Below are 16,681 nucleotides of genomic sequence, written 5' to 3'. Positions count from 1 at the left end.
AATTGGTTAGATACCGTGCCCGTGCCTGGTCTGAAGCTGCGATTGCTTTTTCGGGTGGTCCGCCATTTTTGTTACTGTAGAAATGATGATGGATCAATCTGAGCACAAATGAAAAGTCCTCCGACTTTCAGAGAGTTGATTGCTTCAAATTATAGAGAACATAAAGGCTTACAGAGAGTCGCCATCTATATTTAATATGAATGTCTCTGGGCTGTCAGCCAGGGGTTTCAAAAGTCTCCAGTTGGAGCGTATACCATGGCAACTCTTGACATATTTGAACTTTAAGAATTATAAAGTCTATACCTTTAAGTCATTTAACCTACCGAAGGACCACGTGCCTGACAGTAGGATAATGGAGTCTACGTATATCAAAAGGGTTGTTGGGTTGGGAGCACCAGAGGGATAAATATCTATGTGCCAGGATCTCATTGAATAGTTGGTGAGAACATCCGTAATTCCTTGTTGTGGAATGTCCTCTAGTATTAACTTTACTCCATGTACTGCGCCAGCCCATTTTATTCATGTAATCCAATCTGTTTTGTATAGATTGTAGTTTAAGTGATTGTTAGCTTGTTTCTTGAATTTTATGTTAGCATGCATTAGCTTCCTGCTTATTTTCCTCTAGTACTGCGAGTCTGGAAGCCAGATGAGATATATCTGCTTGTAGTGAGGCTACTTGGGTCCTGTGTCCTTTGATTTTCTGTCCCGATGCTGGGAAATCTTGCTTCATGAGGAGGGATATAAGGTAGTATAACATTTCTCCTTGTTTGCCTATGTCTCCAGTAGTCTAGTAGAGGCCAGCCATAGTTGCAGAGGATTGATCTTGTGAGTTTTGGGACAAAGGTTGGTCTGGATGTTGTTGCACTGTGCATGATGTTGCCTAAAATACTTTAAGAAATGTGTGCATAATTGGTTGGGGAGATACTTGTTATTATTATCTTTTTTTATAAGGCGCAACAAAAGGTCCACAGCACCCTTCATGAAAGTCACATTAGTATACAATACACAGACAGCAACGATCCATAATACATAACAAAACACATTATGAAACTAAGTTATACAAAAACCAGACATCTACTAATAGATGAAACACGAATACCCAAGTAATGCAGATCAACGGATTGAAGTCTAAAGATACAGAGAGTGATGGAATAGTAGAAGGAGAATACAAGGAAAGAGGACCCTGCAGGTGAACGCTAACATCCTAAAGGTATGGGGGAGACACAAATCGGATGGCACAGAACGGGGAGTGGAAGTGGTAGCCGAAACAAAGGAGTTAAGAGGAGGGCTGATAGGCTTGAATAAAGTTTTAAGTTTTATTTCCCTGTTTTTTGTGGCATCTTATTTTAACATTTCCCATTAAAGATGTCATTGCAGTTTTGGCTTATATTTGCTATAGAAAGAGGTGTATCTGGTTCCATTAACTTTTCATGAAGTTTCATTGTCAGTTGCATCCTCCATTGCAAGGCTGCATTCTCATCGTAGTGGGGCATGGAATAATTATTACATCTTTTGCTTATTTGGCCTTTCCAAGTACAGCTTTCCGGTTTGGGTAATTCATAGGTGTTCTTCAAAGACCAGTTAATATTGAATGATACAATAGATTTATTTCACTATAAAAGAACATTTGTTTCTCCCACGGATCTTCTCCTTTAATGGTTTTTCTTTTGAATAAGTGACATTAGACACCTCATTGTTTGCTATTATATTTTCTCAAGTTGCTCTGTGAAGAGCCTTGTTACAGGAGGCTTTGAGTTCAATAGATTCTGAACTATGTGCAGTGTAGGTCTTTCTCTTGGTCTTCAGAGTCCATCCACCATAAAGATATTGTAGTGATGTCTATATTGGGTGCAAGGTTTGTACTGACCACCTCAAGTACTTCCGGTTTTACTTGTTGTCTCAGAAACAAAGCACACGCACTACTAACCAGAACAGGTTCTTCCCCAAAAAAGTTTTAAAAAAAAGTATATATAAAAATTTGTTAGTTAGGTAAAAAACTTTTTTCATGCTCACTAACTCGGAAACACGATGCCCTTGCTCAATGTGTCCAGTTACCTGGGATGTACAAAGTACACAGCAACTACTAGAATCATGCAATATTGACGGTGATGATGGTGAGTTTGTCAGCAGCTTGAAGTCTGGACTTTATGCAGAGAATGTTGGTCCCTGCTCTGTAATAACAATACAATAATAGTGCATGGCACAGCTTACAGACAACATTGCACATAGCCTCTACTTAGATTATGCTTTAGTTTAACATACTAATAGGTCTGTAATAAAAGGAAACATCACTCATGTGTCTCTTTTAATAATAGATTGTAATTGTTAATGAGGAATAAAAATCAATAAACCATTTTCAATTAAATTATTAAAATGTTTCTTATTTTCAAAGAAAAAATTACTGGTTTTGTACATCATTCATCCTTCCCCAGGTGAAATACAAGTTAACCTTACACAAACGGGAAGTAATAATATGAACCAAGCAGGAAGAATACAAGTTAGCTTCCTATCTAGATGGCAAGCAAGGCAACACTGTGATCCAGGCAGGAGGAATTCAATTACCCTTCCACATATAGGAAGTAACAATGTGATCCAGAGAGGTGAAATACAAGTTCGCCCATACTTGTCAATCTTTGAAATAGCAATTTCGGGAGATCTCCGTCATGGGGCGTGGTTGGAGGGCGGGAGGGAGCGGGGCGCAGTGAATTGCGTCATTTTGGCCCCGCCCCCCTCAGCAAAAACTTCATTCTGTCGCGGGGTCGAGGCTAAAATGACGCGATTCACCGCAAACTGCAAATTTTGATGAGTGAGTTCCGTATGCGGGACACTTGCCTGATCTCCCGGGAGTCCGAGACACCTACCCGAATTTTGGGAGTCTTCCGGACATTCTGGGAGAGTTGGCAATTATGAGTGAGCCTCCACATATAGAAAGTAACACTGTGATTCAGAGAGGTGAAATACAAGTTAGCCTCCACATATAGGAAGTAACAGGAGGAATACAATTCAATCCACATATAATGACACCATTATGAGACAGGCCAATAACAAACAAAAATACTCTATATATAGGAATATCTAAACAGGCCTGTAATGCCAAATGTGGGAACCATTTTTTCTCATAAGATGGATCTCCCCACTTTAATTAACACGTATTACCCTTAACCGCTTGTGCTGTATTGTAGTCAAGAAACTCAATAAAAGGCTTCACCAGGGTGAGTTGGAATTGCCATGCGTCGCTTTATTTCAGATGTGGAAATTAAAAACATTTTCAAATGAAGAATAAGATATAATATGACTTGATTATGTCATGACATGATTTAATACAGACTGTTTTACATTAGGACACTGATTTGGACACAGATATAGAAACACATCATATTTTTAATATAAATGAATAAATATATCCTACACATTCCGAGGGCATGTAAACAATAGGTCACCTTAACCGCACATGAATGAATTCAGGCTGTAGCTTGCGGGAATACTGTAGTGTTTGGTACTTAACGCTCCTCAGCTTATAGGGTACAACAGAATGGCTACAACTTTGTTGCAAACCACAAGCCAACAGGTAATTCCGACACCACCTGAAACAAAGACAATCAGGATTACTGAATAAGCCGTATGCAGGGTAACATTTCTACATAATATCCATAGGGCATGATAATAAGTCATTTCATGTTTCAATAACAATACATATTTTGTACAAGTCTTCTTGCTGAATAAATAAACACCATGGTGACAAGTTATGACATAGGAAGACTTGAGAAGCATTCAGAAATTTCTGCTCAATACTGCTCAATGGAGGCTCCATTCAAGTCACTGACTTGAGCTATACATTATTAAATGTTATACACATTTAATAATGTCTGTTTATAGCAACTTATGTGGTTTTAATAACACTTCATCATCATCAGCTATTTATATAGCGCCACTAATTCCGCAGCGCTGTACAGAGAACTCACTCACATCAGTCCCTGCCCCATTGGAGCTTACAGTCTAAATTCCCTAAAACACACACACGGGTCAATTTGCTAGCAGCCAACTAACCTACTAGCATGTAGTATGTTTTTGCAGTATGGGAGGAAACCGGAGCACCCGGAAACACGTATTGTTTCCGGGTGCTGTTATGAAAACAGCCAAACAGACCATAAGCCAGGGTTTCCCAAACCCAGTCCTCAGGGCTCCCCAACAGTGCAGGGTTTCTGGATCACATGTGACATAATTAGGACCACCTGTGGATCTGTTACAATGTGTCAGTCAGTAATGAATACACCTGTGCTCCAGCAAGGAGATATGGAAAACCTGCACTGTTGGGGAGCCCTGAGGACTGGGTTTGGGAAACCCTGCCATAAGCATTTTCATTGTCGTGTTTGCTTCCAGCATAGACATCGACTGGGATGATCAGAGCAGCACCCAGTCAGCAAATATTGAGACATACCTTTAGCTGTGTACATATTGCTTCCCTCCTCCAAACAAACTACTCTTCAAAATACACCTCCTCCAAACACTCACCTACAGCCAATCACAGCACATCTACAAACACATAAGTACTATGAGAAACAACACTACACATCTATAACAGTTCCTGAATGTGTCACCCGTCATCCCAATTATTGCAGGTTATGCTAGATCACCCTCCCATCTTACCAGATCTTTGCTACTAATCACTTCTGTCTGACCACGCTAAGAGTCCTATTGCCAGCTCTGACCCAGCCTTATCTCTTATTAACCTACAGACAGCAGTCCCCACACAACCTCAGGTTTCCGGTGCTTCCTCCTGCACTTCACTCTGCCCACCATAGTGGGTATTTGTCCTCTCTTCCACCACTCTAATTTCCTCAGTTAGAGCTGCAGCAATCACTGCACATTGGATGAACTGCTTACAAATGTCCTCTCTGCGGCCGAGTAAGCTGTGTCTGGCAAGGAGTCTGCCAATGGGACGTGTGTAATGTGCCTGCCAATGGGATCTCCCTGCATCTGGAGTTGAACCTCTGTTGAGTTTCTACATTTTATATGTAAGATCTAAAGCTCAATGATAGTTTTGACACTTTATATGGAGCTGAATGCCCCTCACGGTCTACAGAAACATACACTGGAGCTGCTCAACAAACACTAAAAAGAAACTATCTAAACGAGAGAAAACCATGGACTGTAAGTCATCATAGATCCGGCACCATTCAATGCTTATACAGAGTAACTTAATAAATGATTAGAGAGGTTCTAATGATAAATGGAAGGGATGACATAACTTTTCACACTGCGATATAAAAATACATCAATAATATACATTTTTAGAGATGAAAGACGTTCAAACAGGCAAAAAAGAGATGTACAGAATTTGAATAAAAATGTCTTAAAGTGTACCTGCACCTACATCCCTCGAGGCAGCCATGTTGTAGGCTGAACCGATATTCAACAAAACCAACGATACCCTCGGTACTAGTCACATGACTGAGGAACGAGGAGCTTCCTGCCCGATTCCTTAGTGATGCCACAAGTTCCTTTTATAATTTATAAGAGTAATATTGCTTCGTCCCACACAATGACTGCAGCCAGACCAAGGTACAAAGGATCTTCCACTTTAAATGAAACACTGGGTGAGAGGTGGGACTGAAACTGTTGTAGCTGCTGAAGAAACTATTTGAAAGCCAAGAAGCTGGCTGACTAGTTTGTGGTTAATAGGAATATACTTTATATGTAACCACAAACCGCCACTAAGTTGAATAATCTTCTAAGCACAACACCACAGTGACGGTTTAATGAATGAAGAGACTTGTGCCATACAAAACATCACTGTAATAAAAGCCAACTAATGTGTCATTCCTAGGAAAATATTATGCATGTAGTGAAGTTATTAGGAACGGTGCTGCAGCAGTAGCGGCTATGTAACTATATAATCAGTTACCGTACATCCCCTGGCTTGTAACCAAGTTCTTTATTCCTCAGGTTCACTGTCACACTCATGTCAGAAGTACATTTAGAATTCCACCTTGGGTAAGACAGTAACATTGTACCCGAGCCCAGTGTAGGCGTCTGGGAACTGGCAAGAGGCTAAACTCTAGTTCCCTAATATGATACATGAGATGACAGATTACTCCAGTGACCTGAGAGTCCAGGGTCTGCATTCTGCCCTGACTGCTCTGAACCCAGGACTGAGAGAGGGGCAACAAAGAGAGAAGGCCAAATGGAGATTTGCTGGCAAAGGCAGAGTGGGAGGACTCAGAGAGTCAGTAGTAAGAAAGAGATAAAGCAGTCGGTCCAGACATAATACTAAAGGGCAGAGCTTAGCCTGCACATGCGAGACAGACGTCCGGTCAGAAGAGAAGGAGCCTAACTATGGCCGTCAAGCCGAGTAAATCATTCTTTTTATTTATTTTCTATCTACTGTCCATCACTTCTCACTTAATCAAGTATTTGTCTGACTGTCTCTATCTATGTACCCTGGATGTCTGTCCAGTTTGCAGCCTTGGATTTGTGGGATTATCTTGATGTCTTGCACTTGTGGACCTTACATGCAAGCCAAAATACAGCGGTAAAAAGAAGCTTTTGCATGTACACAAAGAGCGGATTTTTACGTACAAATCTAAGTAAAGTTTATGGCACAGAGTGAAAGTTGGAGTCATCATGCTCGGAATCAAAGAAGGGCAGACAGGACTGGAAATTTGGCCCTGCTGGGGAAAAGTTGAAAATCAGGACCAGCTTGTATGGTTTAGCTGATGAACATAATAAATTATATTATTATTATTATTATTGTTATTAATAATAATAAATAATGTCTCTTTTTAAATAAGTTTCTGTGCTGCAGTTTGAAAATTACGAACAGGAGGTGATTTAGGATTAGACGAAAGTCATTAAAGCAAGGAATACAAAAGTACATGTGGGTCTCCGGGATCACCCATCAGGAAAATGTATCACTCCCCTGAATGAAATGATTTATTTTGAAAATATTGTTCACAACGGAACACAGCGCACATTGCGTTGTGGTCTCATCATCTGTGGTGCATTTTCAGGTACTTCTGACAAATATACTCTATATATTATATACTCTAAATAAAACTGTAATTACATTCTCCAAACTAGAGAAGGTCAACGGCAGAGCCGGTGCTATAGTTACCTGCAACCCCAGTGGGAAAAGCTACCAGACGTTCCAAAGGTGCAATCCATTTACTGGGCACTACAGTTACCGGCTCCAGGTAATATTTCCATATAAGGGAGATCATCAAGGCAGCCTGTGAAAATAAGAGCACGGGTCAGCAAAGTGGAAACGCTACAGCATATGTATCATACACAGTCTGAAATAAGTACTGATGGAAGGCACCTATCTTTACGCTACCAGATTAACATTGAGGAATACAGAATAGCAATATGTCCCTCACAAGGTTACCGGCACTTTTAAGCTGAACGCCCAAAGTCAAGAGAGTTAACACTTTTAAATGGCTCAGGAAAGGAGGGTGAGGACCATTGGCAGCACGGTGGCTCAGTGGTTAGCACTTCTGCCTCACAGCACTGGTGTCATGAGTTCGATTTCTGACCATGACCTTATCTGTGTGGAGTTTGTATGTTCTCCCTGTGTTGCGTGGGTTTCCACCAGGTGCTCCGGTTTCCTTCCCACACTCCAAAAACATACTGGTAGGTTAATTGGCTGCTATTAAATTGCCCTTAGTCGCTCTCGGTCTTAGTGTGTGTATGTTAGGGGATTTAGATTATAAGTTCCAATGGGGCAGGGACTGATGTGAATGAGTTCTCTGTACAGCGCTGCGGAATTAGTGGCGCTATATAAATAAATAGATGATGATGACCAATCAGAAGTCGCATTCTCTATGATATCGACTCAATCACACAGCGTCCTGCAGAGTTACTCGGCCCTGGTTTTAGACAAGGGCTGTGAGACAATCCACAAAGTCTACATGGAGAGGACCCCAGGGCTCCTTTAAAACCTGTGATTCTCCCAGAAAGTTAGTAGTAGCTGTCAATTATGTGTTGGGTGTCTTGTAGGTAAGTATTGTGGTGCAGTCCTCAAGCACCAGTAATATTACATTTTATAAATGCTTTACATAAATAGTCAATTTGGAAGTTCGAAGGGGGGACGGGGGGAGTGGGGGACGACTACACAATATCTTTATCAAAACGTAAATGTGGAGACTGAGGCTAAGTCTATAGGGCTCAGGCCTACATATCTTCATCTAACCAATGTCCAAGCTTTGGTTGTAAACTTATGGCATCGACAGCCAGGAGACTCCCAGTTCAGCTCTCGGTGTAAGAATCTGTTTAATTCTGAGAGCTCTGTAATACACTCTAGACCAGCGGTTCCCAACGGGGCAGCAGAGGGGGACAGCAGGCAGCAGAGGAGGACAGCGTGACAGTAGAGGGGGAAAGCGTGACAGCAGAGGGGAACAGCGGGCAGCAGAGGGGGACAGCGGGCAGCAGAGGGGGACAGCGTGACAGAGGGCTGCAGAGTGGGACAGCGTGACAGAGGGCTGCAGAGGGGGGCAACGTGACAGAGGGCTGCAGAGGGGGGCAGCATGACAGAGGGCTGCAGAGGGGGGCAGCGTGCCTGGGGGCAGAGTGTCTGGATGCAGAGGGGGCATCTTTGCATACAACTAAATAAGTATTTCTGTCCTGACCTAAATACTTATTACAATTTTACTACTTCTGAAACAGGACCGCTCAGTAATTATTTTGGAGGGGTGCCTTGAAAAAATTTGGAGACTTTAAGGGTGCCGCGAACTGCAAAAGTTTGGGAACCACTGCTCTAGTTACTACCACCCAACCAAAGGAGAATCAGAGAGAAAATATTTCTCTCTCTCTCACTTATGGACGACTTAATACAAAAAAGTGCTGAAAATAAAACTAAACGAAGAGAAGTCACTGACTGGACAGACTCTTCCGATGGCTCTCTCAAGCATTTAGCAACAGGCAGGAAAAACAAAGATAGTCTCTACTGGATGTATGGTCTTTGCACATAGCATACCCCTGTACTTGTCTAATCTCTACTCATAATGATTTAAAACTAAAGCTAGGTAAACACTACGGAAATTTCGACCAACTTTTTATGTCGAGCGATTTTACATGCGATCGATGGTCCGATCACTCGGTCCATAGACTGCATACACACTTGCCTTGTTTAGGACGATAAAGAGAAGAGCGGACGCCCCTTTAGCGACTTTTTACAGCTATGTTGTCGTGAGCAATTTCGTACTCACTGTTGTGGATCGGTCGGAAGTTTATACACACTACACAGCGGAAACGAGATTGGAACGAAAATATTAAATGGTACGACCTGACTTTTGAACGAGCGGTCGTATGTCGGCTGATTTAGCCGATTATTAGATGAAAACTGTGTAGTGTGTACCCAGCTTTAGTAATGAGTGTTCTCTGTTATCTCTGTGTGTGTAGGTCTGGTTCCTATGACGTTTATTACTGTCTGATTACTGATTTCTTCTGAGCATGTGTGAAACTCCCGTCTCCTTCCTCTATGTAATAACTGAACCTCATGGTTAAGCCACATGTGGCTGGGCTCCTATGCTTCACACTGCACCACTTACCATAGGTGACAGTGCTATCATCAGCATCCCTGCCATAAATCCTCTGCTAACAGGTTATGGGCCCAGGCTGTATTTGCTGAAGATAAGATAGCTGAAATTGAACCATTCTTGGCCCACATCCAAGATACAGGAAGCGGACAGTAACTTGAGAGATCATCTAACAGTTATCAGTGCGCGTGAAAGATGTACAACACAGCTGCAAGCAGCAACACGGAGTATGAGTTTTGTAAAGTTATCAGTCTCTGAAAATTATGCCACATGGAAGTTTGCAATGGAAATGCAGCTTAACAAGGAATAGCTATGGAAAGTCACTAATGACCCTGAATCCGCCCCAGCGATGGGCACCATCCGGTAACGGTGCAGCAGTCATTAGTGGGAGGGAATCAGCACATGAAATGTGGATTATTCTGCAAAAGGCTTATAAGGCGAGTCAATCTAAGGAGGATGAGGTATATGAATGAGTACATTAACTATGCCTATATCACAACAACCGACTGCAATCAGAGTTGAAATATACGGGGAAGGAGTAGCAATGGCGATGCTGCAAAATTTGACTCTGGAATTTGATTTGTTGTTGGTTGCTTTAAAGTCACGTGCGACCAAAGTTACAATAGAAATTATCCAAACCAAATTACAACAGTTTCAAGAGCGCATACCTACAGAGACAGTTGTGGATAGCTCCGCCTTACTCTCCAAGGGTGTACAACCCAAGAAAATATATAAAATTCAAGTGTCACAAACCAGAGCAAAAAGTCTAAGAATGTAAAGCGAATGAACCAAGTGCAAATTCATGGTGTCATGAGCGACGGAACGAGTCAGCACTGAATGTAGGAGATTATGCTGGTACAAAGATTCCTGGTATATGGACGTGGAAGCCTTGAGGCAATTCAGCTACAACACAGGTTGGTTCAAATCGCTAAAATTATGTGACCCTGTGACAGTTGGAGGAATAGTTAATAAGACTTTAATTGTCACAGAAATTAGAAAAGTAAATGTTCGACTAAGAATTAAAGGAAACACAGTAGTCACTGACATTGAGGATATATTGTAAGTGCCAGACCTGGGGACAAATCTGATAGCTGTGGGTGTATAGGAGAAGAAGGGATTCAGAGTGTTGTTTGCAAGGGGACAGTGTATTGTGCAAAATGGTAGAGTGACTATGGTAGTCACGGCAACCTGTCACAAGCAATTGTATGTCCTGGACACAGAAACGCGCTGTGAAATGGTTGCCACTGATGAGGGACCTACCATGGAGCCATGGCACAGAAGATTAGGTCACCTGGGATATGATAACATAAAGAAGTTACAGGATGGCATGGTGACAGGAATAACTGTGAAAAATAATGAGACCAGTGTGTAAAAGTTGCATAATGGGGAAACAGACACGCTGTCCATTCCCGAACACAGCGAGCAGAGCTACTGGCATTAGCACATACAGGCCTGTGTGGGCCAATGGAAGTGGAGTCATTCAGGGGTTCAGCTATTTTGTCACCCTGATAGATGATGCAACACAAAAAACTCACGTATAGTTTTATCAAGAATAAAAGTGACTGTCAAAATTATTGAATATAAAAACTTGGCGGAAACTGAAACAGGTTTTAAGTTAAAAATCCTCAGATCAGATAATGGTGGAGAGTATGAAAAGAAGGGTCAAACAGCTTTTCTAAAGTAGCATGGCATCAAGCTTCAACTGGACCATTGCCTACACTCCTGAGCATAATGGCGTGAGTGAGAGGGCCAAAGGGACAACTGTTGATAGAGCGCAAACAATGCTCCATGGCGCAGCTTTTTGGAAGGTTCTTGGGGCGGAGGCAGTACATACCGCTGTTCACCTAAAGAACCATGCGCCAACTGTGGTGGTGCGTGGGAAAACGCCAGAAGAGGCCTGGTCCAAGGTAAAGCCAAATGTCGCACACTTGGAGAGTCCAAAGAGTAAAACTCAATGCACCCAACACTACTTCACCACCAAAGGTTGTCATACTGGATATGCAAATGAGCCAAAGCGTGAACATGTCTGAATGATTGTGACAACAAAGGTGCAATCGATTTATCCCAAAGCATCAAACACCAAGGAATTCCAAACATAAAGCAGTCTATCACCATTTTATCAAAAACTTAGTTGACAACAACTTAATTTATGTAAATTACATTGTAAGTGCAGAAAATCTTGCAGACTTGCTAACTAAGGGACTTGCATCACCTAATCTACATGTTTTCTTGCAGAAATGTGGACTGGAATATGTTTAAAGTATCATTGCATGACATATCGTGTATTTAACTGCTAGACAAAAAGTCAATACTTATTTCTAAAATGTTATGTCTAGTTAAAACTTTAAATGTGGATTAGTAAAGTTTGTTATAGCTAGAGACACTATTAAATGAGGAGGAGTGTTAGGAATCAGTGCGCTCTGTCATCTCTGTGTGTGTGTAGGTCTGGTTCCTATGACGTTTATTAGAGTCTGACTACTGATATCTTCTGAGCATGTGTGAAGCTCCTGTCTCCTTCTTCTGTGTAATAAATCAACCTCATGGTTTAGCCACATGTCACTGACCTCACGTATTACACACTGCACCACTCACAATAGGTCACAGTGTTATCATCAGCATCCCTGCCATAAATCCTCTGCTAACAGTCAGACACTCAGATACAGTATATCCAAGACCACTGCTGATTACCTTCAGCTCTGCTGGGCTCTATCTGGAGAAGGAGAGACCTGACAAAGCCGGCTGCTGAGAGGAGGAGCTGCCCAGTCCTTAAAGGAAGCGGTCTCTCCGCTATGTGTGCCAGGACCCTGCTACGTAAAGCAAAGGGACTGAGTTTCAGGTGAAGGATTCTAGACAAATTACTATCATAGGGAATGGAGGATATTTACTAAAAATTATATTTAGAAATAGAAAAAAAATATATTTAGAAAGGAAAACGTCTTTAAAGTAAATACCAGTTTGAGAAAATTAGACTTAAGCAGCATACATAAGTGCTGTATTTCAACCATAAGCAGCAGTGAAAAATATCCGTTTTGGAACACGAATTAAAAAAACTAATGTCATTCCCCAGTAGAATATCAAATAACGATTTGTGTTATTGACTTTTAAAACAAAATAGTGCATTTTAATTTTTGTACATTAAGCTATAGCGACGGGTGCCATTGATCCCTATTAATCGCCAAAATACCTTCTGAACGTATATTTAAGGGTTGGCTTCCACCAAAGAGAACAGACTAAGAGTAATAACAACACCATCACGGACCCTATACTTAGTACCTTAACATATTGCCCCGACCCCTATGTACACATACTTTTACTGTCTATGTCTGTCCACACTGCCCATCACCTGGTCCATTCCCCAATCTAAATTGTCCCATTTGATCCTACTGTCTCTTTAGAATGTAAGCTCCCGTGGGCAGCGTCTACGTACTCTGTCATGACTGCAGTAGAATGTTTCTGTATACAGTGCAATTTGTTGTGTTAATTGCATCCATGCATTTATTATGCAGCTAAACTATAACCATGTACCTGTTATTTTGCTTAATATTTTCATGTATGTATTTTATGTCAGGCACCATGGAATCTGTGACGCCTTACAAATAAACAATGATGTTTTATGTACTGGTGATTAATTCATGGTGACAACCTTACTGTAAAGCTGACCACAAACATGAACCGACATGAACAAACAGCTCGTAAAAAAAAAAAAAAAGTGATCATTCTGTAGGTGCGAAGGATGATTTCGTAAAATTCCGTCTTGGATGAGATATGAGAAGTAAAACGTTCCATGGTCATGGAAAGACGTCTAAGGACCAGAAACCAGGTAGGTGCTTGGATCGGATTCTACTTATAATAACCCATGCAAAACTGAATTTTCATTTTTGGGTTTAATCGCCTTTAGGGCTCATTCACGACTCTGCACCTTATAACACCGTGGTCAAAATGTTAGCGCGCAGCACGTCTCACGCGATAATGCATGTTACCAGTGCATTAGACTGTACTGGTAAGAGCGCAATGTACGCAAACCGCGTTACACACGGGCATTCCTTTTAATGTTTTTTTCCCCCAGATTCTAATAGCCCTAAAATGATCGGCAATCTTTAACGATTTCCCCCCTCCAACATTTTGCATTTAGAAAATAAATAAAAAAATAGAAAAAAGAAGAATATTATAATTAAGATCATAAAAAAAACAAACCAAAGAGAACTACAAGTACTGAGTTGCATCACACCATACATTGTAAGCCTTCGCTGTTACTATACGGAGTGCATACATGAAGATAATGTCTATGGAATGTGTTACAGGGCGGAATTCTTCACTCTGGCTTTCATACATGTTGCTGTGCTGGGCCAGACCTCTCAGGCTGAACATGTCCACGTTAAGCCTGTGGCTGTTTGTCTTTCACCCTTTGTATGGAGACAGGGGGAATTTCTCTGCCTGGATGACAATAATTTGACGGGGGAAGCGCACTGGATTTTGATCCAGCTTTCCAGCACAATCACTGCGAGCGCCGTTTCCTTTTTCATGAAAGCATTAAATGCAAAGAGTATTTTTCATTCTAAAAAGCAGGTGTGTATGAGCGTCACCCTGGAATGTAAAGACATGATTCTCAGCATGTGATGTCAGCCACCAATAATAGGAGAGATAGGAGGGAAAAAAAAATACAATCTGAAATGCTGTTTTGTAAGTCAGATCTTGCCAAGGGCAAACATTTCAACTGTCCTGATGCCTTTTATGCTTGAATTCTTTACCATTAGGGAGGGGTAAGCTGCCCGGGCATGAGCTTGTGTGCAGCGGAGGGGAATCCACTGTACCCAGTCCCCGGGAGTGTACACAGGGTGTGGTAAGACTGCAAGTCAGCCGGACTGATTATTATTACTACTGTGCTACTGAACCAAGCAAGAGATTATTTCATGTAAACACACGCAAATATCGCTTACACTGCAAATAGATAGACACACAAAAGTGTAAATACACAGAAAAAGACAGTAATATATATATATATATATATATATATATATATATATATATATATATATATATATATATTATATATATATATATATATATATATATATCCCACTCTGTACTACCCCACTTTATTACAACACCCTCAGTGACCACAGGTATATTTTCTGCAAAAATATACACTCCATTGTATGCACATTCGTATATACATACATACATACATGTACACACACATATATCTATATTATTTATTTATTTTGACAGTACATCCTGGAGTGGCTTCCCAATTTGCTAATTATATTTTTTATTGTTCATTTGTATCAATACGGAGGTCTTAACTAGTGTGTATATATATATATATATATATATATATATATATATACACACATATACACACACACACATACATGTATATTATATATATATATATATATATATATATATATATACACACACACACACTAGTTAAGACCTCCGTATTGATACAAATGAACAACAAAAAATATAATTAGCAAATTGAGTAGCTGTTCCAGGATGTACTGTCAAAAAAATAAAAAAACTATATATATATATATATATATATATATATATATATATAAAAGATACTTGAGGAATACAATAAAAGAGAATACTGGTAAGGAATAGTATACATATAATAAATGCAAATTTATGAGCATAATAGGAGACAGGATCTTAAGGTTGGCAGAATCATCAGCAATAAATGTAATCTTGTTTTGTGTTATGTGCATTATTTACACATTAGTAAGTTCCATGTGACTGCACGCGGGCTGTAGTGTACTACGGCTTAGGCTGGGTACACACTACAGGATTTTAACCCGATTATCAAACAATAAACGACCGTTTAGCGCCATTAGTGTGTATGCTGCAAAGATGTATCGTTCCAAAGCTCATCGTATCGTTTGATTTGATTTCTAAACCAAACTAAAAATCTCAGTCAACGATGTCCTTCCAATCCTGCAGTGTGTAAGCACTCAGGAGCAGCAGTGACCATAGATCTCTATGGAGTGTGCAGAGTCACCATCTTTTTAGCAGATGGTTATGACAGATGAAGAGCACAGATCTGACGGTAAATCTTGTAAACGTGTTTATTGTGTACACATGGATCGGCTGCTGATAGCAACTTTTTTTTTTACTAGCTGGTAAAATCGTTAAGGATGTGTCGCATCGGGAGAAATTTTGTATAGTGTGTACCCAACTCCCAAACCTGTATTCCTGATACCAGTGGTCTATTTTACTTTTGCTTAATCTTATTATATTTTTTACGCAACAGTTAAAGAGGTACAGCGCTATGGAATTTGCTGGCGCTATATAAATAAATGATGATGATGATTGTCGAAGTCAGCAAATTGGATAAAGTCATTTCAATTAAAGTCTAGCAAACTTGGTTGTCTTTGTCTGAAAAGATGCGTACGGTACGCTTTGACGTACAAGGGCACGCTACGGCGTGAAAGGGCGTACGCATCCACTACACGTGGCAGCAACAGTAATTGGTCTTTTACCATACATTCGCACTAACACGCATACTTATAAAATAGTACACATTATTGGTAGTTGCAACACATAGTCAGTTATGTCGAAATATAGTAGTATTTATATGTTATATCAGAGTTACATGCATATTAGGGAAATACACAGAACGGGTTAAAGGAATAACATCATGAGTGGTATCATAATGAACCTTGTTACATATCCTACTGTTTGGTGCGCTCTGCGAGGGAATCGCAGAGTGCATACGCAAGTTATGAACGATAGGGAATTATGAACTACTTAAGACTAAGGAATTCTGGCGGGAAGAGCAGAGCATACCCCCTGCAGAGATGACCCCCTCCTTTGGATTCCTTAGAATGAACCAGCCAATGATTGACGACCCCTTGGACATTCCTGAGACCCGGACCAATAGATGCAAGCCATACCATCTTCATTGTATTACTGTACTTGATTGTGTATATAAGCAGCAGCTTGTGATCCAGAGTGCAGACTTCTTGTCCCCAGACTTCAGGATTGAATGACTGCACTGGATCCAGAGCGCCTGCGATAAGTAACGGCTGTATTTACTATTACATCGCTTGAGCATATTTTTTCCACTCATTGCGAATAAATCTTTGTGCGTTGGAAACACAAATCGAGGTTCGACAATCGTTATTGGTTAGCGACAATACGCA

General features: G+C 40.7%; 1 protein-coding gene across 3 annotated transcripts in view; it reads right to left on the bottom strand.

Annotated features, from left to right (window-relative positions):
• Nucleotides 1–3,213: 3,213 nt before the first annotated feature.
• The window catches only part of GET1 (guided entry of tail-anchored proteins factor 1), a 98,960-nt gene continuing 85,492 nt past the window's right edge, over nt 3,214–16,681 (bottom strand). For all 3 annotated transcript variants that reach the window (XM_075197261.1, XM_075197259.1, XM_075197260.1), the window contains exons 4-5: nt 7,115–7,229; nt 3,214–3,584 (exon numbers count right to left, since the gene is read on the bottom strand). In XM_075197261.1, coding sequence (XP_075053362.1) covers nt 3,511–3,584; nt 7,115–7,229 — 189 coding nt within the window. In that variant the 3' untranslated portion in view covers nt 3,214–3,510. The remainder of the gene's footprint in view (nt 3,585–7,114; nt 7,230–16,681) is intronic.

This window comes from Mixophyes fleayi, chromosome 2 (assembly GCF_038048845.1).
Source record: "Mixophyes fleayi isolate aMixFle1 chromosome 2, aMixFle1.hap1, whole genome shotgun sequence".
Classification (NCBI taxonomy): domain Eukaryota; kingdom Metazoa; phylum Chordata; class Amphibia; order Anura; family Limnodynastidae; genus Mixophyes; species Mixophyes fleayi.
The sequence above is the reverse complement of the archived record's forward strand: the minus strand, read 5'-3'. Positions and strand labels throughout refer to the sequence as shown.